This window comes from Ornithodoros turicata, chromosome 7 (assembly GCF_037126465.1).
Source record: "Ornithodoros turicata isolate Travis chromosome 7, ASM3712646v1, whole genome shotgun sequence".
Classification (NCBI taxonomy): Eukaryota; Metazoa; Arthropoda; class Arachnida; order Ixodida; family Argasidae; genus Ornithodoros; species Ornithodoros turicata.
This window is the reverse complement of record NC_088207.1, coordinates 23,706,708-23,731,295: the sequence shown is the minus strand read 5'-3', so window position 1 is coordinate 23,731,295 and position 24,588 is coordinate 23,706,708. Positions and strand designations below refer to the sequence as shown.

The 24,588-nt window shown below is 47.3% G+C and overlaps 1 protein-coding gene across 1 annotated transcript in view; it reads left to right on the top strand.

The window, feature by feature from the left end:
* Positions 1-3,885: 3,885 nt before the first annotated feature.
* LOC135400358 (urocanate hydratase-like) overlaps positions 3,886-24,588 on the top strand; it is a 33,763-nt gene continuing 13,060 nt past the window's right edge. The window contains exons 1-15 of the mRNA XM_064632194.1: positions 3,886-4,342; positions 7,323-7,453; positions 9,274-9,427; positions 10,584-10,777; positions 11,063-11,129; positions 13,133-13,189; positions 13,293-13,379; positions 13,529-13,617; positions 13,854-13,916; positions 14,097-14,205; positions 16,919-16,989; positions 19,166-19,263; positions 21,493-21,556; positions 22,014-22,046; positions 23,698-23,786. Coding sequence (XP_064488264.1) covers positions 4,202-4,342; positions 7,323-7,453; positions 9,274-9,427; positions 10,584-10,777; positions 11,063-11,129; positions 13,133-13,189; positions 13,293-13,379; positions 13,529-13,617; positions 13,854-13,916; positions 14,097-14,205; positions 16,919-16,989; positions 19,166-19,263; positions 21,493-21,556; positions 22,014-22,046; positions 23,698-23,786 — 1,447 coding nt within the window. The 5' untranslated portion in view covers positions 3,886-4,201. The remainder of the gene's footprint in view (positions 4,343-7,322; positions 7,454-9,273; positions 9,428-10,583; positions 10,778-11,062; positions 11,130-13,132; positions 13,190-13,292; positions 13,380-13,528; positions 13,618-13,853; positions 13,917-14,096; positions 14,206-16,918; positions 16,990-19,165; positions 19,264-21,492; positions 21,557-22,013; positions 22,047-23,697; positions 23,787-24,588) is intronic.

The following is a 24,588-nucleotide window of genomic DNA, read 5'->3' as shown; positions in this document are numbered from 1 at the left end:
TACTGAGCAGTGAATGGGGGGGGGGGGGGCTTCACGTTTGCCCTGTCCTGGGCGAAAAATCGCCTCGCTACGGCGGCTCTGCAACCAACCAACTCTCAGCTGGACTCTCGTCCCCTGTCCCTATCAACATCGCTTGGTCCCTGGCCTACCAACACTCTGCCCTCAAATCTCTTTTGACATTTTTGGACTCAATAGGACTTCGATCCATATTGTGAAGGGGCTCACTATTTCATTGCTCTGGGAAAATTACACATCGACTTTCCGGTATTACTTGGCCCTAGGTGCCACTCGCGTCAGTGGTGCGTCATTCGAGCTTTACTGGACTTCCTCCTGACGACAGACCTCATGAACCAATTATGATTTGACCACCAGCCCTTTCACGTCATCTACACCCCCGACCTCGATATCGAATATTTGTTTTGCTTCATCTTTGCACTATTTTTTTAAGAATAACAAAATAAACGCATATCTCCCCCCCCCCCCCCGGAAACTACATTGGAGACGGGAGAGAAGGACAAGCTCCCAGGCATGCGGGCTGACGAAGGAGAAAATGGTGAATTGAGGAAGCAATAAACGGGCCGACGACCAGTGGCACTACTACCCTCCGAATTACGGGGAGGGATGGAAATAAACTTGGTGTTGTGATCTGTGCAACTATGCACTCTAAATACAGAACTTCACCGCAGAAGACGAGTCCATTCTAGAAGCGTGGAATGTAAGCTGCTCAGAGCTTCCGTCTCTCGAACTCAACCTTGAGACAATGGGTTCCGATAAGCGAACAAGATTGTGGGACCCTCAATGGCTTTGGAGATAGCGAGATGAGAGATCAGGAGGAGAATATACGTGCGGTGCGAGAGGCCACTGTCCGGGAAGACAAACGATGAGCAACGGCATCAGCGATACCTTGAAGGCACTCTGTGCAGGGGTACCTGTGTCCCCGCTGCCATCGAAAAGAAAGAGGGACGAGAAGCTACCTCACGCACCGGTTCGTAGCGCACCTCTTAGCAACGAGGAGAGACAGGTAAGTTCCTAATCCCTATATGAATGCCCATACGGACTGGAGGCACTGAATCATGGGACTGGGAAAGGGTCATAAATCGTGCAAGTAGTTCGGTACTATCCCATTATTTTGAATAGAGTAATTGCAGCCATAAAAGGTGGATTTCTTGCTGTAGACACGCGTATGGATGGACTATAGGCACACTGGCTCCTGAGGCTGGGGGGCAGGGGCTGTCCTATATACTGGGGTCACTCATATACGAACTGGAGACATAAGGGGCTTTCTAAAAGCAATTTTGCAGCTTAACACGCTTCCAGTCAACCCTGATTACGAATGACACCGTCCTCGCCCCTGGCTCTTCCATAATGGGATGGACCTTGGGCGCGTCGCTGGAATCGCCTGAAGATCGCAGCATCGTAACGCCGCTCGTTGCACGAGCACGGACGGCGTTACGATGCTGTGATCTTCAGGCGATGCCAGCAACGCTCCCCTGGCTATCTCGCGAAGTGGAGTTTGTGTAATGTCTACAAAAACAGGCGCAGGCCAATTTTTCGCAAGTCAGCTGACAGGATGATATCATTCTGCGTATTTCTTCTACTATTTCCCACATCTGGGCAGTATTTCGTGGAGAAATTCTCTTCTCGTAGTATAACTCTTTCTTCTCAAAGATCATATACCTACATTACAAACAACTCGTGATTCCCCTTAAACTCGCTCTGTGACACACGAAGCGAATGCGGTTTAATTATTGCGCAACAGATGCTCCGTCAAACGACATGACTGCACCCAGGAGAAGCAAGGAGCCGATGCCGGGCCATACTTATCTCTGTTCGTCTTATATACTTTGGCATGCACTTCCGTCAATGTAGATATAGGGAGAAGATAATCTCTAGGGCTACGTGTGCGGTATCTCGAACGTGGTCACGACATCGCGTTTCGGAGAACGATGGCTAACAGCGCCGCCGCCAACTTGGCGCGCAAATGTATATGCAGAGCTCATCAGTTCTACACTCTTAAAAATGAACTTCACCACATAGCACGCTCCTAGCCAACCATCACCCCGAATGACAACGTTCTCGGCCTAGATTTGTTGAAAACGGGAGGAGGAGCCTATTTTTTGCCATGCATAATGGCACAAAATAGGCTCCTCCTCCCGTTTTCAACAAATCAGGGGCGAGAACGTTGTCATTCGGGATGATGGTTGGCTAGGATCGTGCTATGTGGTGAAGTTCATTTCTAAGAGTGTAGGTCGCATCAGGCAGAAACTTGTAAAAAAGAAAATTCGTCGATTGGTGCACCCATTCGCGAATTATTTAGCCCGGGGACGTAACTGAAACACCTGGAATAGGCAGAAGACGAGTCCATTCTGGAAGCGTGGAATGTAAGCTGCTCAGAGCTTCATTCTCCCGAACTCAACCTTGAGACAATGGGTTCCGATAAGCGAACAAGATTGTGGGACCCTCAATGGCTTTGGAGATAGCGAGATGAGAGATCAGGAGGAGAATATACGTGCGGTGCGAGAGGCCACTGTCCGAGAAGACAAACGATGAGCAACAGCATCAGCGATACCTTGAAGGCACTCTGTGCAGGGATACCTGTGTCCCCGCTGCCATCAAAAAGAAAGAGGGACGAGAAGCTACCTCACGCACCGGTTCGTAGCGCACCTCTTAGCAACGAGGAGAGACAGGTAAGTTCCTAATCCCTATATGAATGCTCATACGGACTGGAGGCACTGAATCATGCGACTGGGAACGGGTCATAAATCGTGCAAGTAGTTCGGTACTATCCCATTATTTTGAATACAGTAATTGCATCCATAACAGGTGGATTTCTTGCTGTAGACACGCATATGGATGAACTATAGGCACACTGGCTCATGTGGCAGGGGCTGTCCTATATACTGGGGTCACGCATATACGAACTGGAGATATAAGGGGTTTTCTAAAAGCAACTTTGCAGCTTAACACGCTTCCAGTCAACCCTGATTACGAATGACACCGTCCTCGCCCCTGGCTCTTCCATGATGGGATGGACCTGGGGCGCGTCGCTGGCACCGCCTGAAGATCGCAGCATCGTAACGCCGCTCATTGCACGAGCACGGACGGCGTTACGATGCTGTGATCTTCAGGCGACGCCAGCAACGCTCCCCTGGCTATCTCGCGAAGTGGAGTTTGTGTAATGTCTACAAAATCAGGCGCAGGCCTATTTTTCATAAGTCAGCTGACAGGATGATATCATTCTGCGTATTTTTTCTACTATTTCCCACCTCTGGGGCAGTATTTCGTGGAGAAATTCTCTTCTCGTAGTATAACTCTTTCTTCTCAAAGATCATATACATTACAAACAACTCGTGATTCCCCTTAAACTCGCTCTGTGACACACGAAGCGAATGCGGTTTAATTATTGCGCAACAGATGCTCCGTCAAACGACATGACTGCACCCAGGAGAAGCAAGGAGCCGATGCCGGGCCATACTTATCTCTGTTCGTCTTATATACTTTGGCATGCACTTCCGTCAATGTAGATATAGGGAGAAGATAATCTCTAGGGCTACGTGTGCGGTATCTCGAACGTGGTCACGACATCGCGTTTCGGAGAACGATGGCTAACAGCGCCGCCGCCAACTTGGCGCGCAAATGTATATGCAGAGCTCATCAGTTCTACACTCTTAAAAATGAACTTCACCACATAGCACGCTCCTAGCCAACCATCACCCCGAATGACAACGTTCTCGGCCTAGATTTGTTGAAAACGGGAGGAGGAGCCTATTTTTTGCCATGCATAATGGCACAAAATAGGCTCCTCCTCCCGTTTTCAACAAATCAGGGGCGAGAACGTTGTCATTCGGGATGATGGTTGGCTAGGATCGTGCTATGTGGTGAAGTTCATTTCTAAGAGTGTAGGTCGCATCAGGCAGAAACTTGTAAAAAAGAAAATTCGTCGATTGGTGCACCCATTCGCGAATTATTTAGCCCGGGGACGTAACTGAAACACCTGGAATAGGCAGAAGACGAGTCCATTCTGGAAGCGTGGAATGTAAGCTGCTCAGAGCTTCATTCTCCCGAACTCAACCTTGAGACAATGGGTTCCGATAAGCGAACAAGATTGTGGGACCCTCAATGGCTTTGGAGATAGCGAGATGAGAGATCAGGAGGAGAATATACGTGCGGTGCGAGAGGCCACTGTCCGAGAAGACAAACGATGAGCAACAGCATCAGCGATACCTTGAAGGCACTCTGTGCAGGGATACCTGTGTCCCCGCTGCCATCAAAAAGAAAGAGGGACGAGAAGCTACCTCACGCACCGGTTCGTAGCGCACCTCTTAGCAACGAGGAGAGACAGGTAAGTTCCTAATCCCTATATGAATGCTCATACGGACTGGAGGCACTGAATCATGCGACTGGGAACGGGTCATAAATCGTGCAAGTAGTTCGGTACTATCCCATTATTTTGAATACAGTAATTGCATCCATAACAGGTGGATTTCTTGCTGTAGACACGCATATGGATGAACTATAGGCACACTGGCTCATGTGGCAGGGGCTGTCCTATATACTGGGGTCACGCATATACGAACTGGAGATATAAGGGGTTTTCTAAAAGCAACTTTGCAGCTTAACACGCTTCCAGTCAACCCTGATTACGAATGACACCGTCCTCGCCCCTGGCTCTTCCATGATGGGATGGACCTGGGGCGCGTCGCTGGCACCGCCTGAAGATCGCAGCATCGTAACGCCGCTCATTGCACGAGCACGGACGGCGTTACGATGCTGTGATCTTCAGGCGACGCCAGCAACGCTCCCCTGGCTATCTCGCGAAGTGGAGTTTGTGTAATGTCTACAAAATCAGGCGCAGGCCTATTTTTCATAAGTCAGCTGACAGGATGATATCATTCTGCGTATTTTTTCTACTATTTCCCACCTCTGGGGCAGTATTTCGTGGAGAAATTCTCTTCTCGTAGTATAACTCTTTCTTCTCAAAGATCATATACATTACAAACAACTCGTGATTCCCCTTAAACTCGCTCTGTGACACACGAAGCGAATGCGGTTTAATTATTGCGCAACAGATGCTCCGTCAAACGACATGACTGCACCCAGGAGAAGCAAGGAGCCGATGCCGGGCCATACTTATCTCTGTCCGTCTTATATACTTTGGCATGCACTTCCGTCAATGTAGATATAGGGAGAAGATAATCTCTAGGGTTACGTGTGCGGTATCTCGAACGTGGTCGCGACGTCGCGTTTCGGAGAACGATGGCTAACAGCGCCGCCGCCAACTTGGCGAGCAAATGTATATGCAGAGCTCATCAGTTCTACATGAATTTTTCATAGGTGCTTCTTCAACTGCTTCCGCCAACGGTTTGAAACTGTTGGGAATCCAGACTTGGTACGAAAAATAATAAGCATAACATTGTCAATGACGCAGGATATCTATTCTACTTTGCTTTCCCTTGGCCACTGTGCTGCCTGGAACATAATTTGCATTCATTAATTGTCGTTAATCCTGACAGAAAAAGCGTGTGTCCTGCAAACACCACCTAGAGTCGAAGGGCGGCTTTACGTATGGAAAAAAAAAAACAAAAAAAAAACTAAAAATAAAAATAAAAACATGAAAATAAAAAGAAAGGACAGCGCGAAACACTGACATTTTTTTCCCCATTCTCCCATTCGTGATGTACCAACTTGCCCACACTATTGCCTTACGTATGTATAGCGTCTCTCCAGAGCGCGCTCCATCCACAGTTTCTCTCTCGCTCTGCATCCGGGGCCTCTGCTAAAAGCGTTTTCAAGTCAAGAGAGCTTTGCTTGCGCACCTGATGGTGCACGTTTAATGTGCACCATCGGGGCGCTTCTAGCCCCCTGCGTGTCGCTGAATGCTCTTTTCCGGTACAGCCGCCTTCCCATCAGGCTGTCTGCAGCCGCAAAGGGACCACGAAACTGTTCTCGCGAATTCTGAGTACTCTGTGGGAAATGGTTCTAAAGATCCTTGATTATCGTATACGCATTGCCTTTTAACCGTATTCAGTGCACCGGAGGCGAAGCTACCACGCAAAAAGAGTGGTGGAGCGAGTGCCGGATAGATCCAAAGCAAGCGTTCGCGCCCACCATCAAGTCCTTTCAGCCTTATAGGATGGCACGGTTTCAGTGGACAGCAAACCACGCTGTCGTATATTTTACCTCCAAATCAGTAGAAATATGGCGGAACGCAAATTGCTTGCGACTGAGAAAGGGATTATGCGATTTACAAAGCTTGTGGAGTATCGCTCCGTACGAAGCAGCGCCCAGAAGGCTTACCAGAGCCAGAGACAATTTTCTGACGAAGACGCAGCTCGGAGAAGAAAACGTGCTAAGCATGCCGACAATCAACGGGGGTGGCGCGGGGAGGGCGGGGGGGGGGGGGTTATTAGCCCGTACTATTAATTATTTTATTTATTATTAGCCCATATTATTTTTTATTTTATCAACCCCCCGTTGATAAAATAAAACGTTGGGGGGGGGGGGGTTCAGCATGTTTATTATCTGCAGGATATTCCGCGCTGTTAGAAGAGCGCGAAAGACATGAGGTACATAACAGATGACACCGTTGGTCCTGTCGTCTGCTATGGAATATCTTGCGACTGAGCTGCAGGATATTCCACACTGCTAGAAGAGTACAAAAAGACAGGACGCATAGTAGCAGGCGACACCATTCGTCCCGTCATCTGCTACGGAATATCTTCTAACTCAGCTGAAGGTCACCTCATTCCGTGTCCTTCTAACCGCCGGGAATATCGTGCAGATCAGATGCAAGATATTCCATAGGAGATGACATGAACAATGTTGTAGTCTGCTATAGTTCCGCTCTAACCTCCGATATCTCGGCGCCATGCAAATGCTCAACATAAGACACAGCGCAATTTCAGTCCCCGTCAGCAGATTTTTACTTTCCCTTCCACTAGATGACTGTAGAATATTTCGCGGCGATGTCCCTCGTGTGAATACAAGGTTATGGAGCTTAAACACACCATAGACTAATCCAGATGGCACCCATATTAAATTGAATAGCACCTGTATTATTTCAGACGGCACCCAGATTAAATTGAATGGTGCCTGGATTATTTCAGATGTCACCCGGATTAATTCAGGTGGCACTTGGACTAATATGGGCCTGTAGACGCAGCGTGCAATATGGTTCCATTTGGCCCATCTTGTTTGGTATACTGTATCTTGTGTACCGTGATTATAGTTGTCACGTCACGTGAAAGTCATCCTAGCCATTTTTACAGTGCAGGCGTCCTATTTAGGAATGTCACGTTGCAACGATATTTTCATCATCGCAGATAGCGCTGAGGAATGCCCTTCGGTACTTCCCTGCCAGCGTTCATGCCGTTCTTGCTCCGGAGTTTGCCCAAGAGCTCAAGGACTATGGACACATCTACATGTATCGCTTCATCCCTGATATCCCGATGCGGTAAGCCCTTCCTTTTGTTGCGCTCGAGGTGCCTCAGTAAGACGTGGACTGTGTGGTGTGTTGTGGCGTGGTGTGGAGTGTTCTCTCAGCCGCAGCGGTCATTTTCGAACAACTTTGGTTCTGTGCTGGGACTGAACTTAATCTACCGACACTGCGTTGCTAAGGATCGCATATACGAATTATCAAAGGCTTTATCGTTGGTTAGGCGACAACTTCACCGCGTAGCACGCTCCTACACTCTTAAAAATGAACTTCACCACATAGCACGCCCCTAGCCAACCATCATCTCGATTGATATTGCTCGTTCCCCTGGTTTGTTGAAAACGGGAGGCGCACGCTTTTTGTGAAACTTATGCAGCAATGATAATTGTCACAAAAAGGCGTACGACCCGTGCTTTCCACGAATCAGGCATTACATATAACGGTATCATTCTGGGCAATGGTGGTCCCCAGCGCGCTATGTGGTGAAGTTCTGTTTTAAGACAGGCTGATTATTTCGTCCGACGGTCATGTCTAGCGTGGAACTCAAAATTATGTCGACATGACCCTGGTCATCTTTCTCTTAGAACATCGTGCGCCTCTACACTCTAAAACCAGAGCTTCACCGCATAGCACGCTGTGCGCGAACCATTGTCACGAATGTCAGGGTTATCGCTTATGATTCGAGGAGAGGGAGGAGCGTACCCCTTTTTGTGATTAATTGGACATATGATGACTGTTACGAAAAGGCGCATGCCTCCCTCTCTCCTCGAATCAGAAGCTTAACCCTACACTCTTAAAAATGAACTTCACCGCATAGCACGCTCCTAGCCAACCATAATCTAGAATGATGTCGTTATCTGCCCTGATTTGTTGAAAACGGGAGGCGTACGCCTTTTTGGTGACACTTATGCTGTTCATAATTGTCACAAAAAGGCGTACGCCTACCGTTTTCAACAAATCAGGGCAGATAACGATATCATTCGAGATTATGGTTGGCTAGGAGCGTGCTATGCGATGAAGTTCATTTTTAAGAGTGTATCATTCGCGGCAATGGTTGACGCAGAGCATGCTATGCGGCGAAGTTCAGTTTTTAGAGTGTAGGGTGCGACGGGGGTCCACATGTCTTTTGTCGTCCTGCGTACTGTGCACTCTAAAAACTGAACTTCACCGCATAGCAGGCTGTGCGCCAACCATTGCCACGAATGATAGGGTGATCGCTTCTGATTCTTCGAGGAGAGAGGAAGGGGTACGCCTTTTTGTGAAGTGTGTCAGAGGCTGCTGACATGACCGGATATCCGCATGTTGAGAAGCGCTGCGGTTACACCACCGCTACGTGTGCCATGGTAATGTTGCAAGAGGGATGTCCAAGTATCCGAGGCTGGTCAGGCGAGACTGAGAGCGTGTCGCGGTACACGCTTAAAAATGAACTTCACCGCATAGCAGACTACTAGCCAACCACCATCTCGAATGATACCGCTATCTCTTCTGATTTGTTGAAAACGGGAGAAGTACGCTTTTTTGTGACGCTTATGCTGCTCATAATTGTCACAAAAATGGTGCACGCCTCCGGTTTTCAACAAATCAGGGCAGATAACGATATCACTCGAGATGATGGTTGGCTGTGAGCGTGCTATGCGGTGAAGTTGATTTCTAAGAGTGTAGGTCTTAAATCCGCGGCAGTCAAGAAGGCGGTACGGTCTTGAATCGGCGGCCACGAGCACAAAATGTCTGCGAAGTTATGTCTTTAGACTGTAACAACAAACAGCAACTGCTACTTTACTTCAGTGCTGATGATGATCATAACGAAATAACGCTTGGTATGCTGCGTTTTCTTGTAGAGCATACCCGATCAACGTGTACCCAGCGAAAACGCCCCAGGCCGCTGCAATAATGTTGATGATTATGAACAACCTGGATCCACAAGTGGCCCAGTTTCCTGAGGAGTTGGTTACTTACGGGGGAAACGGACAAGTTCTCTCGAACTGGGCACAGGTAACAATATCACGGCCGTTCCTCAGATTCTCCTATTGGGTCTTACAACGGACGACGATGGCCACGAAATTAATGTTACTAAGGAAACTCTACACTCTAAAAACAGAACTTCACCGCAATAACCTGTGCGCCAACCACTGCCACGATTGATAGGGTTATCGCTTCTGATTCGAACAGAGTGCGCGGGAAGGGGGGACGTAGGTCTTTTTGTGTAAAATGGGTCCATGCCGCAAAAAGGTGTACACCTCCCTCCCTCCTCGCACCAGAAGCGATAACACTATCACTCGTGTCAATGGTTGGCGCACAGCGTGCTATGCGGTGAAGTTTAGTTTTTAGAGTCGTGACGACTCCCAATTTCCTGTGACCAGCAGCGGCGAGCCGATGCTGCCGTTACCCCGAAACATACAGTGGAACAGTCATGTGACTCATTCAAATCTCATCACCATCCGGCATCCGATACCTAAAAAAAGGGACTGTCCTCTCTGGATGTGTCGACGAAAAAGTCGATGGTAGAAATACTTAGGTATACTGCTTCCACAGATAACGAAGGCTCAGGAACATATCTTGTGTTATGTGAGCTTATTGAACCAAGCTTATTAGACCAACAGCTAAAGCATCCGTCGGGACGTCGCACCTTGTGTAATACAACATTACTTGTTGTTGTGGTATAGTGCTCCTTATTTTTATTTATTTTTACGGTGTCAGTAGTCATCATCAAATAGTTCCACAACATTGATGTATACTGGCTGTCATTGGTAATGATCAAGAGTGTTGTAGCCAAGTGGTGGCGACGCCTTGCACTGCAAATTACTCCAGCCGATACAGCGTTTACCCACATATATAACCCACTACCCTCACTACCCGTGACTTGGGCGCTTAAGTGTTCATGCTTTTTCTCCGATTTTGATGTGTCGTGGACCTTAGCAGCACCGCCTCACTGCGGCTCAGCGAGACACTGTAGCGTAGAGCGACTGCCCCGGTTTTCGTCGCGCAATTAGCGCACCCACTGTATGATACCAGTACCACATTTTGGTATGAAAAATAATGTGTTTGGCACTAAACACCCTTCATTACGTTTTCGCGTGTGATATGAGATGTCATAGGACGGGGTACACAAAATTTTGCACTTGTACCGAAACGCTATGACGTCTTGCAGTTCTACCTGGTGATGCAGTATCTGTCAAGTATGACTGAGGAACAGACGCTAGTCATGTATTCCGGCCATCCTTTGGGCCTCTTTCCTTGTCTGGGCCCCAACGCACCCCGACTGGTCATCACTAACGGTATGGTTATACCTAACCACTCCAGACCAGAGGACTACAACAAGATGTTCGCCATGGGAGTCAGCATGTGAGTATGCCACGTATTACCGTATACGGTTGCGTATGCCATATATTGCGGTATCGTTCACAGTGTCTGTTATTTGCCGTTGTCGCAAAATGTCCATCACATTTTTGGAAGGAACAGATCATTGTTGTATACGTAACATATTCCTGGTATATACTCAAGGAACATACTGCCTACTGGCAGTTACAACACCGTTGACAACAGTTAACCGTTGAACGTTACAACATCTCGCTCGCCTCCTGAAATTCTGTTCAACGTTCGACCATAGCTCTCGTCTTGCTGTTCCAGGTATGGTCAAATGACAGCTGGCAGCTATTGTTACATTGGGCCCCAAGGAATTGTGCACGGGACAACGGTAATTCTATAAACGTTTTCACGCATTTTCTAACGAAACACTTGCATCCGCCTGTAACATAATATTGATAGTATTTGTCGTTTATACGGACACAATACGGTGTATCCCATAGCAGTTATTGTTAGCGCTTGCAAACGATAATTAATCCGCTAAGTGGATTTATGGTCAAATGTGCACGTGAAAATACTTGCTTCTCTGCAGGAATGATATTAGAGGAATTTACGGATTTAAACTGAACGGATTACGCTGAGGCTACGTATGGATCAGCCTTGTTTGTAAGCCGCATATTTGCGGATCTGCGGTTGCGGATTGCAGTTTGCGAATTGCGGATATTTGCGGTTTGGATCTGCATATTCAGTAGAAGCAAAACCAGAAGCAAAACCATAACCTACAAGATTATAGCGACCATGTTATAATCGGCAACACCTATATGAGGAGCTGTTCCGCACGCTCCGCTAGGGGCGCTACTCACCGGCGCGCGAGATCTGCATCATGATTGGACAATGGAAATTAGAACTCTGAACACGCAGAAGCCGACATACGAGGGCCGTAGCAGACGACAGAACTATACAGCTCCCGCAAAAATGCGTAGAATCATGACGGTAAGCAACAGTAGAAAGAAGCATCTTCCGTGAGACATTCACTGCTTGCACAAACTACCGACATAAGCTCAAGCACAAAGTACGGTACACTCTTAGAAATGAACTTCACCACATAGCACACTCCTAGCCGACCATCATCCCGAATGACAACGTTCTTGTCCCTGATTTGTTGGAAACGGGAGGAGGAGCCTATTCTGTGCCGTGCATAATGGCACAAAATAGGCTCCTCCTCCCGTTTTCAACAAATCTAGGGCGAGAACGTTGTCATTCGGGTTGATGGTTGGCTAAGAGCGTGCTATGTGATGAAGTTCATTTTTAAGAGTATAGAAAGTGAAGAAGCTCTAACCGAGCGGATGAGTAGCGACCGCTAGCTTCCAAATGCGGCACTGCGAAGAGGTACCAATGACATGGTCCCAATAATCCAGTAAGTTGCGGGCAAGACATCGAAAGACATGGTAGTTGCGCTTTCCATGCACTCTTAAAAATGAATTTCACCGCATAGCACGCTCCTAGCGAACCATCCTCTCGAATGATATCGTTATCTGTCCTGATTTGTTTAATACGGCAAGCGGACGCCTTTTTTGTGACACTTATGCTGTTCATAATTGTCACAAAAAAGGCGTACGACTCTCGTTTTCAACAAATCAGGACAGATAACGATATCATTAGATAGGATGGTTGACTAAGAGCGTGCTATGCGGTGAAGTTCATTTCTAAGAGTTTGAAATAGAGGTGGTGCTGGTGAAAGGGCACGCCATTGTCGGTCTCACATAGGAGGGGCAACGTCACGACTGACGTCCTGAGGGAATGTTTATCTTGGGCCGACTTCTAAGGGAACTGTGTCTAAAACATAACTTCACCGTATAGCACGCTCTGCGCCAACCATTGCCACGAATCATAGGGTTATCGCTTCTGATTCGAGGCGAGAGGGAGGCGTACGCCTTTTTGTGTCTCATATATCCAATTTGACACAAAAGGCGTACTCCCCATTCCATTCGAATCGGAAGCGATAAGCCTATCATTGGTGGTTGCCGCAGAGCGTGCTATGCGGTGAAGTTCAGTTTGTATATAATTGGGGGGTTTACGTCGCGAGACAACTGAGTAGTTCAGTTTTTAGAGAGTGTAACAATAACCACTAATTACAAGCTCGATTAACACCACTACTAGCACCATTAATTACTAACTACCGTTAGCAAGTACCCTTCAAAAACGGAACTTCATCGCGTAACATGTGTCGCAATAAAAGGGTGATGTGATGTGATGTGATAAAGAAAAAAATGGGGGATAAAAGGAATGTGATGATGGTACTATCTTTCTCTAGAATCGTTGGCCTACACCGCGTTATCCGATGAAATTGTCTTTTCAGAGTGTGAGCTGATCACAGTAACTGGCGCTTTTCAGATTACTGTCATGAATGCTGGGCGGAAGTATTTAAATCTGTCGGACCTTCGAGGGAAAGTAAGTTTTGCGCCCCTTCTATCTGTTCGGTGCCTACTGGTTGCGCCCGTTGTTTACCACAAAAAGTGTCATCATTTAAATGGTCACGTTCATTACCTTTAAGGTGTTCGTGACCTCTGGTCTTGGTGGTATGAGTGGTGCTCAGGCAAAGGCATCAGTCATTGCTAACGGTATAGGGGTTATTGCTGAGGTGAGCGGCGGATGACATTCGTATAATATGCCCTTACAAAAGACAAAAGATGCACAAAAGATGTTACAATCTTTTGTACAATATACAAGAAAAGATGTTACAAAAGATGCCTCCAATGAAGACGTTTTCACTTCTTACGACCTCGCCAGGTATCGAGAGAAGCCACGTTCAAGAGACACCGGCAGGGATGGCTGGATGAAGTTATTGAAGATTTGGACGAGCTCATGCATAGGATTCGGTGAGATTACTTTATGAATGCAATGCAAAGGTAACGGCAAGATGATTACCTTGCCGCCTTCTCGGAGTACACTGCGTCCCGTAGCCCATCTCGTTTTACAAGGTTTGCTCAAAATTGTTTCGTCTTTTAAGGTCTATCTGACAGCCCCACTACCAGGGAAATCAAGTGAAAATGTCGCGCAGTAGAAGACCTGTATTTTGCGATCTCATTCCTTGTTTGGAAACGTCTCGTTGCAGTGAAGCGAAGAGTAAGAAGCAAGTGGTCAGCATCGGCTACATTGGCAACATTGTTGACCTGTGGTAAGTAGAGATGCCTCGATGCCCATTGTGCTGCCTCTAGACATGTTAACCCACGTAATATATTGCCCGTGTAACATATTCGTTGGTTGCGGTGTAACGAAGAAGCGTTTCAGTGTAACATATATGCCCGAGTGAGTGTACTATGGCTTGCTGTTCACTCTGACGTTATTCACGTTACAGGGAACGGCTTAGTTTGGAAGCAGAGAAAACGGGCGAGCTCCTAGTTGAATTGGGATCTGACCAAACTTCTTGCCACAATCCCTTCAATGGAGGTTACTATCCTGTCCAGGTAATATGGTGTGCTATAGCAACTGCATCCGATGGTTCAGCAAAATCATAAAGCATATAAACGAGAACAGTTGCCGCCTGCAGACTGCGGAAATCCACTCGTGGAAGATTTCATTGGAAGGCACTGGTGGCTCACATTAAATGCACCCAGTTCAATGTCATTAGACCAATACTACCGACGCCTTGTCAATGAGGGCTACTGAGGAGTAGTTTTCGAAAAATTGTGATGGTGATAGTAGTTCACAAAATGAGACAAAAATGGTAGCGTTCATTCATGGCACCGCTTTTTGACTTTCGTGGGTCTCGCGAATCTCTTGTTGAAGCGGTGCTGAGGAATGGCAGTACCTAGCGTCGGTCGTCAGTCCCACGCTACGGACGTCAGTGGACCTCAATCGTATGTCAGCCGGACGTCAACGCCAATCGGACGTCCGTGCGGTGAGCGGCACTCCCATCGGCACTCCCATGCGTCCCTTTGCGACACGGCTACACATGTACCTCATACAGTATCACAAGGCCCACATACGGAGTTCCTCAAAGAGTCGAGTGCTTTCTGAGCGCATGGACATCAAGGACCTCTCTAGCGCGCGTCAGCTACGATCCCTTATCGATTTGGTCCAAGAATGCTGGAAATTTATGGTACAACCTGCCGGGGCAGAAATAAAGAAGTAATAATAACGAAACAGTTACGGAGAGGATTTCGTCCAACCACGCTTAGCTTAAAGCGGACATGACACTTCACCCTATAGGCTGAGTATGTATACAATACGGCTGTTGGCATCGGTGATTCTTTGTAACGCCTCAGATATCACAGTAGGCATCCGCCATAGTGAAGCAATACAGGTGATGCATGCATAGGTCACATGCTTACGAGAACCAACTGGAATGACCGAAGCTGTTGCTCCAGTTGGGTCCTGTTGTGCTGCAGTGTATCTTTTCTTTTGAGGTGCAATCCTGTCCACCAGGAGTCACCATGCAAAACATTTTCGCTCTGCGGTGCGTTATAGCTGTGCAAGCGAATTTACAAAAAAGAAAATAATAATAATGAAAAAGAAAAACAGTTAGAGAAAGCATCCGCGGACAGTGGACACGACGCTCTCGTGACGTCGGGAAGGATCTGTGCCTTGTTTCTTTGTTTTTCTTCACAGCTCACGCGCCGCTCATACATGCTTGAGCTTTACCGCTGTATACGTCATTGGGTACGTGAGGGAAGTAGCATACTACGTCACGTCGCCCTCTCGTTCTGCAATGGGCTCTTTTCACGAGGGGAAGGATTTTTCAGAGGTGCATGGAACAGAGCCCTCGCGTTCGCACTGCAAGTTACCTGCGCTCATTGCTCCTTCGCAGGAACTCATTTTATTCGTCGGAGAACAATCTGCACCGAAAAACAAAATAAATTTTTGGGGTCACCTCAGTGCTCCTTTAATTAGTGATAGAAAACTGTTATAGCTGACTTGTATAACTGCCGATGAGTCTTTTACTAAGAGTCGAGCAGGGACCATTGGTACATGACCTCAGCGAAGACGACAAAAGTAGAGCGACACGGACCGTCCAACTTTCAACATTTAATCATAATTAGCCTTTAATGATATGGTAAAAGCGTCAAAATACGGCATTCCCTGTCTGCCTCTGTGTTGCTTTCGTCGTCTTCGCTGATGAGTCTCTAAATCCGTCCCCGCGCGTGTGATTTTTTGTTGATTAATATTAATATTTGGTATGTTCCTACCAAAATTTCTGAACAAACCCTTCACGGTCGATTTGTAATATTGGTACATTCAATGCCACCAGAAACGGAACGGTTCAGTCGCAGGCTTGGTGATCTCCCGTGTGGATTGAAGCAAAGGTTCTTCGAGGGCAGAAGGATTAGAACAGAGCCTTTTGACTCGGTGTTTTCCGCACGCTCCTGATGATTAACAAATGGAACTCATTGACCTGCAGTGCGACGCACTGATGAGAACAAGGTCGCTGAGGTTGGTGCGGCTTCCTTGTTGGGCGAAAGTGTCTGAAGATATGTTGTTGTGGCGGACAAACCTGTCCATATTCGGTACAACATACGTCTGATAATAATAATTCGCGGCTTTACGTCGCGAGACGACTGTTGCCAGCGTATACGTCTGCGGGCAGCCGTTTTCTGTGGTGAACATGACTAACTCAGTTACGCTCACAACTTACAAACGAACACCTCAACGCACTTCCTAAGACTGCAATTGTGCAATAACTTCCACACGATATTGACGCAATAGCTAAGGCCAAGATGTGCAAAGTTTGCTCACCGCAAATAAAAATAATTGCTGATCTTGTGGCTAAGAAACGCTAAGAACCCCAAATATGTACGATTTCTGTCGTTTTAAGTTCTGTGTTGTGTCATCTGTATCAGAAACAGGCTACCCCAAAGCCGTGGTATGCGGCCCGCATTGTTCCTCCATGGCCCAATGCGGCCCGCGGACAAATTCGGCACCCCTGTTCTAGACCCTCCCCTGTTTGTCTCTTGCATCTCGCGCTCTGGTCCACAACAGGTTGGTCTTTTTCATTTCACTCTCCTTGACCTGACAGACGACATCAGAGGGGAGCTTACAATAGTGGAACATTTACGTACGTCGGAACATTTCAACGTGAACAAAACGATCATTTTGCGTTTGCAGTGGATAATTTTTATTATTGCACACTGTTGGTATCAAATGCAGAATACTAATACACATACGATACATTTTTTTCAGTTGAGCTACGAAGAAGCAAACGAGAAAATGCGCAGCGACCCGCGAAACTTCAAGATGCTGGTTCAGGAAAGGTAACTAGCGCCACAGTTATTCATGTACAAAGCACTATTATATGGGCTGTCGCATCTGTTCCAGTGCACTTTTGAAACTATGATGTCATTTTATTTCTCCTGGACAATTGGCTACAGTATCGAAAATCCCACCCGAAAGAGTGACGTAGTTTGAACTGTTATTCGACGGAATACATGAGAAGAGCAGACGACGGATGCTGAGAGTATTCCAAAATCGCCTGTCTGGGAAAACGCGAAAACGTCAGTCCCTTAACACTAATGAGGACGCGACGTTGAGAAAAAAGAATGCCGTGCGGCCGTCTTATGCAGTTACGGGATGTTTGGAAGGTGCCCGTCTCCTCTGACCACTGCGCCCTCAGTGGTCCGCTCAGGGAGCGATGTCCTAACGTCGGAGCTTCCGCGTCTGCAAGGCATCAGCACTCAACTGTAAAATTCGTTTATGTAATAAAATCGCCGAAACACTGTTAAAAACAATAAGGACGACACGGGACGGACACACTGCATGTTTAACGAAGGTTTAATGATCCGACACCCTAACCACATTACACAACATACCAGCGCCACGTCGCGCCACTCCAAAACACGCTTCTAGTCTGTGTTCTCAAGGAATGCATGTATTTTATCGTCTTCAGTCTTTTACTCTGACGGAAATCTTTAGTTTTACTCTGATTCGAAATGACAGAAAAATATAGAGACGTTAGTCGCGACCCAGCCAGGACTGACTACTCCAAAACGCGTTCGTGAGTGGAACACTAGAGCCAGAAAAAGAGAGAAACAAACAAACAGTAAAGAGGTAGAGTCGATCAAGCAGAAGAAAGCATAAAAGGGAAGAGGAAAGGGGGAGACGGGGGGGGGAGAAGAAACTGAGTTAGAGTTTGATTTTAGAAAAAAAAAAAGAGTTTGAGTGTAGTACAGCCATTCTGTGTTAAGGGGACCATTGCATCCGTAAAGGTGTGTATATGAGACCGATACGGTAATGTTCGCCATGGTTTCATAGTCTACTTGCCCAAGTTTCTCTTCCGAAAACAGGTACTTATTAAATAAACGAGTTTTAAAGATTCGCGCTGCCTCTGCAGCTAATCCGGAACGACGTAAGGCGGGAACACGAATGAGAGCGAAGCACAGGTGATTGTATCTGAGGTCTCTGCTTCGCGTTTGCACCACAACGTACTAGGTGAAAGGCCCTCGGTAAATATGCCGACTTTCGCTTACCAGTGCGAGTGCTAACCTGACCGTGTTCCCTGCAACACGATGTTACGGTCCCTGCTGTACAAACACGTAGGACGCTATCCAGTAACAGCATTTCACAAGCCGTTCTCAGACTCCTCCGCGACCTGCGGGCGCCTTCGCTTTCGTCCGGTAGTCGGACACCAAGGTCGCCAAGGACTGCCGCTCCCTGATTGGCCTTGTCCAAGTGACGTTTACAGAGAGGGAATTCCGGAATGTTCTCAACATCCGTCGTCTGCTGTTGCCATGCATTACATCAAATTGCACAGAAACAACTCCACTAGTTCGCGCCGGATTTTCGGTGTCATTGTCAGTAACGAACAAGGAGTAAAATGGCACTGTAGTTTCTGAAACGACCGCGACGTAGTTCTTTTAAAGCAGTTTGTTGTCGTTCCTGGGTCCTGCCCCTGCATTTTTGATGCTGGAACCCGGGAAGCGGAAGTCTCACCCATTCACTGGTGGACTTCTCGAACGGGAAAATGGTGTGGCGTTAGCTTAGTATCGTTTCCGGTATGATGTTTCCAGCCAGAACGAGAGCCACGCATGCGCTGTGCGATCAGAGGAATATGGTTCAATGGATTCCGACCATTTGCCACTGCTTGCCGCGCAAGGCAAGCGATGTCTAAGATGTATGGTCCAATGGACCTTTTTTTTTTTTTGAACGCCAATTCAATTTAAACGAAGATCAAGCGTCCCTTAAACTTGACGCTAGACATCAATCGTTTTTCAATAACGTTAGATAGTGACGTAAGGTGAATTTCAGTAACGCTAGCTACCGTTTGGGAAAGAGGGATGAGTCGTAATTTCAAGTTAAGGGACATTTGGTCGCGGATCAACTCTTAATCAGCGTTGGTGAAACTGGCCCGATGTAACGACAGAAGCAGCAAGGCCATTTGTGATTGCATGGAAGGTGTTTGTATCGCACTAATACGTTTTTTGCAATATTCAGCTTGCGAAGACACGTGGCTGCGATCAACAAGCTGGCAAAACGAGGCATGTGCTTCTGGGACTACGGCAACGCTTTCCTATTGGAAGCATCAAGAGCAGGTAAGAAATTCTGCTCCGTAGCATTACGCACTCGATTCTGCATTCTTAAAACAGAACTTTAGCTCATAGCATGGAATGATACCTTTATTATTGTCGACTCGTCAAAAACGGAAGGCGTGCGCCTTTTTGTGACAGTTGCAGTTATATTAATTGTCAGAAAAAATTCTTACACCCCGCGCTTTTCGCAAATCAGCAGTGAGAGTGTCATTCGCCCTATGGTTCGCCTTCACCGCGCTACGTTGTCCTCCGGTATGCTGAAATTCTGTTTTAAGAGTGTAAGTCTTAGTGAGAAGACGAGCTGCCTCTGTCTCGCACTTCTGCTTAGATTTCGTAGTTTCTTTTGAACTAGACCTGTGCGCCATTGGCAGTTTCATCGGCGGCCGCGCCGGCAGTGCGAGCATACAAATGTTACCGTATACCATACCATTGCGGTACCATTGCACTTTTCACAGAAGAAACCAGACGCGACCGCTCTCTTCTTGTCGCCATATTGCAGAACTAGACTACCAAGGTAGCGCCAGGCGTCTTTGTTGCATTTGAACTTTTATCGGTAGGCGGGAACGGCATATTTTCCCGCAACGGGCGACTCGTTTCCGATGGCGCGGGAATCGCTTGAGATCACCGCTTAAGCCTGAACCGCATGGCCCGAAAAGCGTCCGAATTCCCGAATTCTTTCCGAACCGATCACGGGACCGAACTTTTTTTCGGAGAACAGAATTCTGTGCCGAATTCGGCCCGGTCTGGCCAAGCCAGATTTCTCCTCCGAAATGGGAAGTGACGGCAACCGAAAAAGTAGAAGCAACCAATGGCTATCCAGACGAAAGGAGAACCATGGCAACGACGACGTAGCAATGTGGTTGACTGTTGCCGTGTGTGTGCGACTTCTACTCCTATGAATACAGGGCTTATCTCATTGACCTGGATGGTTGAAAGGCGATGCTCCCCAAGGCCAGAAGTCTTCGGCCGAAATTCGGAGTGCATTTCGGTAGCATGCGGTGATGCACAGAAAAAAGTTCGGTCCCGATTTCGGTTCGGCCAGTTTTCGGACAGTTTTTCGTGCCATGCGGTTCACCCTTTACGCCCGTCCCGCTCATCCACTCACGAGACAAAGTCAAAAATGGAGCGCCGGGCCAAACGCGCAACGCGAAGCCCATCGGCGCGCCGGGCTGGCGCTGGCGTTAGGCAGGTCGGCGGCGACAGCGGCGTCGGGCGGCGTTGCTCATGTCTGCTTTGGACACAACCGCGTATCCTGTAACACACTATAATCGGACGGCAACATCGGCTCCTTGCAAATTCCAAGATTACGCTAAACACTTGGAAGGTGGTATGTTCGAATATCGCACCCAGCTGGTGCTACGTGAGGTTCCACTAGCGGAATTTCACCACCTCAAATGGACCTCTGTCTGGCTGACCTTTCCTTATTCTTTTCTGAATAAGCATATCCTCCCCCCCCTTCACCACCTGGCACGATAAAGGTAAACCATTGCACTGAATGATACCATTATCACTCCTGAGTTGCGGAAAGCGCGGGACGTACACCCTTTTTAACAATTAATCTAACTGCATTAGTGACACAGAAAGTCGTACGCCTGCAGCTTTCATCCAATCAGGAAGCAGAAGTTCAAGTTCGATCGGGACGGTTGTTGAATACGAGCGTATTATGTGGCGAAGCCGATCGTTTCACCTGTACCGTGTTGGCAATACTGCAGACCTATTCTAGGCCCCAAGCAGGCGCATTCAGTATGAACTGGAATGTCACATTAATGCACTTCAAGCGACGTTTACAAGCAGAACACTCTGAATTCTAAATGATAAGGTGATATTTTTCGAGGTCCTTCGGCACAGTTTCCACTCGAACAACTGCGTAGTTCCCAATGAGGTCTCTCCAAGACCCACACTCAGACCTCTCCAGACTCCTTGCTATGACATTCTGTGAGGTACAGCTCTTGCCAATCTTAATAATAACACTGAAAAAAAAAAAAAAATGATCCCATTTCCGTGCACGATTACAACAAGCCTTGGGGCCATAAGGCAATCTTAATTGAACAAAATTATTCTCTTAGTTTTACGCAAGGATTTTGTTCACTTAACATTCCCCCAGTGCCCTTAGAGTGGCTGCAATCGCACTCGGAAATGAGACGGAATTTGTCCCAGTGTTGTTATTAAGGTTGACGGGAGCTGTACAAACCGTCGCTCTAACTTATATATGCCGTGCTCTCGCCCTGTTAGGTGCTGATGTCGCTCGCAAAGGCATCAAGTTCAGTTATCCATCCTACGTCCAAGACATCATGGGGTGAGTCAAAAAACAACCTTTACTATGTGAACGCAACTGAACTGAACTGAACTGCGCTCAAGTTTGCGCCGTCAGCCCAGAGACACTTTGAGGCCCTGCGATGTGGTGATGGCCACATGCCGAAACGCTAAATGGAAAAGTGAGGTCTCGTGGGGCGTCGACGCGTGGTAAGGAGTGCTTCAGCTACGCAGCCAATGTCGAAACTGTAGTTACAATAGAAAAGTGCAAAAGACAGCCAAAGGTAGAAGACAGAGAGACAATGAATCCACAGTACATCGCGGAGCCATCCCTCGACGCTCCCACACAGGAATTCTCTTGAATTCCCGATCTTTGCCTTAGACTTAAATGGACATATGGTTACGTGGTGTGCGATAACTTGTCAGGATCGCATTTATGCTTAAGAATTACAGCGTAAGTAGATGACACTCACAATCTCATACCGCTCTGTACGTTTCAGGGACATCTTTTCTTTAGGCTTTGGGCCATTCCGGTAAGCTCATTTTGGTTATTCTCTGAAATCTTCCTAAACAGGAGAAGGTGCCGTAGAGGCCGCTGAATCGAACATCACAACTAAGTTGCTCCAATAGCACGATTCAGCAACGTCATGGTGATACCGATGTAAGAGACTGCTGTAAAACGACCTGTAACCACTTATTTCGATCCACTTATGTCTAACACACTCTTTGTAATATTGTAGTTCACGTTTTCAAAACATAAAGCCATAGGAGTTTCCTTCTGGGTTTGTAATAATATTTGCAACACGTGCACCTTTTAAAGCTCGATAGACATACAGCGACGCCAATGGGGAGTCTTTCTCCGGCGGAGCAGATAGCTGTCATGGAAACAGGAACACTTAGCACCTTCCCCGTAATTGGCGCGCGCGTCATTCTGCGTGGCAACGTATGTATGCCAAGTTTAGGGGGGTGGGGAGCAAGAAAAACGTCCCCAATTGTTGGGGGACTCAGGGAGAGAACGATGACGCCTCTCTCGCAGATGTTCGCTGGCAATATCTACCGAACGCGGACCGCGTCTGTGCAGTACTTTTCTCGATAAATTCAAGAGGCAAAGCCTCGCATTACTAACATAATGGCTTCGAAAATGGGAGAATCGTCACACCCCATTTACGTTGACAGGAACGCTCGCATCTGTTTCAGTTCATTTCGGAACTATACAGTGTCATCTAATTCATCGTGGTCCACTGGCGAATGTATCGAAAGTCCCACACGAAAGAGTGCCTCAATTTGAGTTTATTGGGTATTATTCCATGACAAGAGTAGACGACGGATGTTGAGAATATCCCGAAATTCCCTGTCTGCAAAAAAAGAAAAAGGAGAAAAGAAAAAGGAAACGTCACTGTCGGACCAGTAACGGTGTGTTAGTGAGAAGAGGAATGCAGTGGCCGTATATGGGCTTCTCATAGAATTACGGGGCGTCTGGGCGGCGCCTTTCTCCCTCTGCGCGCCGGGCTCTCACTCTTCTGCTTAAGTAGTGACGTCACCCCTGCCGGAGCTTCTGCGGTTGGTCAAGCAGCGCTGATCTTTAAAATTGACTTAGTTAATGATCTATGCACTTTTCATTTTAAAAACGCAGATTATCAGTCGAAGTTGAACAAGCAGCGCAACATCTTGGCCTGACAGTGGGCTCGTTCGGCTCCCCAAGGGGCGTTCTCGCCCATGGCCATCAATGCCACCTGTGGTGGCCAAGGATACGTTGTTTCCAGCACTTATTTAGTTATTTCGCAGTTTCCTGCAGTTATTTCATCAGGCACATTGTACATATTCACTGATGTAGGTCGAACACAGTACAGACTCCACTCGATGACGTGTGAAATCGCCAACATCGTCATCTACACTTGTTGAATATACTGGAAAAGTTTTCCTCCGCCCGCCACAAGGGAAGAAAGCCGGCGCCAGTGTAGCCGTGCCAAACCCTAGCCGAACGTCCCTATATTGGCCCAATATTTGTCCAATCTTGGACCAATATTCGGCCGGTGTTGCCAATATTGTGCCAATATGTTGTACTGCTCGGGTAGTGTTATCTGTTCCGTAGTCGGGCTTCGGGATGCCACCGCCCCTTTAAGTATACAGTTTACTTAGATAGAAGAATGAAGGCCTTCCTCATTTTCCTTTTTTCTTGTTCAGATGGGTGTGTACCTCGGGCCTTGCTGAGGATTTGAAAACCACCGACAGGCTAGCTAAAGAAGTACTCCATCGCCTAAGACAGACAGACGGTATGGACTCACCGTATAAGGGTTTTTATTCCTTGGTACCGTGATAATCACAGAACAGATACCAAGGCATCTGTTGTTCACCACTACAATGTGCTCTTGTTTGCTGGTGCCCTATTCTCGTCAAAGTAATCGACATCTATTACTTTGTGTCTCTCCTGTCACTGGTCTTTACGTAAAGAAGGCGTGAAGAAGGCGTGAAGATGAATGATCTACTTGATCCTACACTGTTCATGCTCTATCTACTTTTTCACGAAGATTGCAGGATGAAGAGTATGAATATTGCTTGAGACATTCATTTCTGTTCGTCACGCCTTCTTCACGTAACGACCTATGACAGGCGAGACACAAAGTAACCGAGGTCGATTACTTTGACGAGAATAGGGCCCCACACTCTTAAAAAAGGGTGTACTTTACCGCTTCTGATTCGAAGAGCGAGGAGGCGTAAGCGTTTTTGTAGCAATTTGCAACGGCAACAGCAATCAACGGCATCTGTAGCAACGGCAACCTACTTCGATACCCTCCCTCCCACCCTGTAGCAATTTGGATATATGGTAATGGCTACAAATAGGCGTACGCCCCCCTCTCTCTCTCTCTCCAAATCAGAAGCGATAACTCTATCGTTCGTGGTTGTGGTTGGCGCACAACGCGCTATGCGGTGAAATTCTGTTCTGAGAGTGTCTGCCATGAAGCACTCCATCTTCATCTAATTGAACGACTCGTGGTCACCATCACCAGAATTCCTGTGTAACGCAAGGTAATTTCTAAACTATCAGTCTAAACAACAAGAAATGTGGTGAAAGTT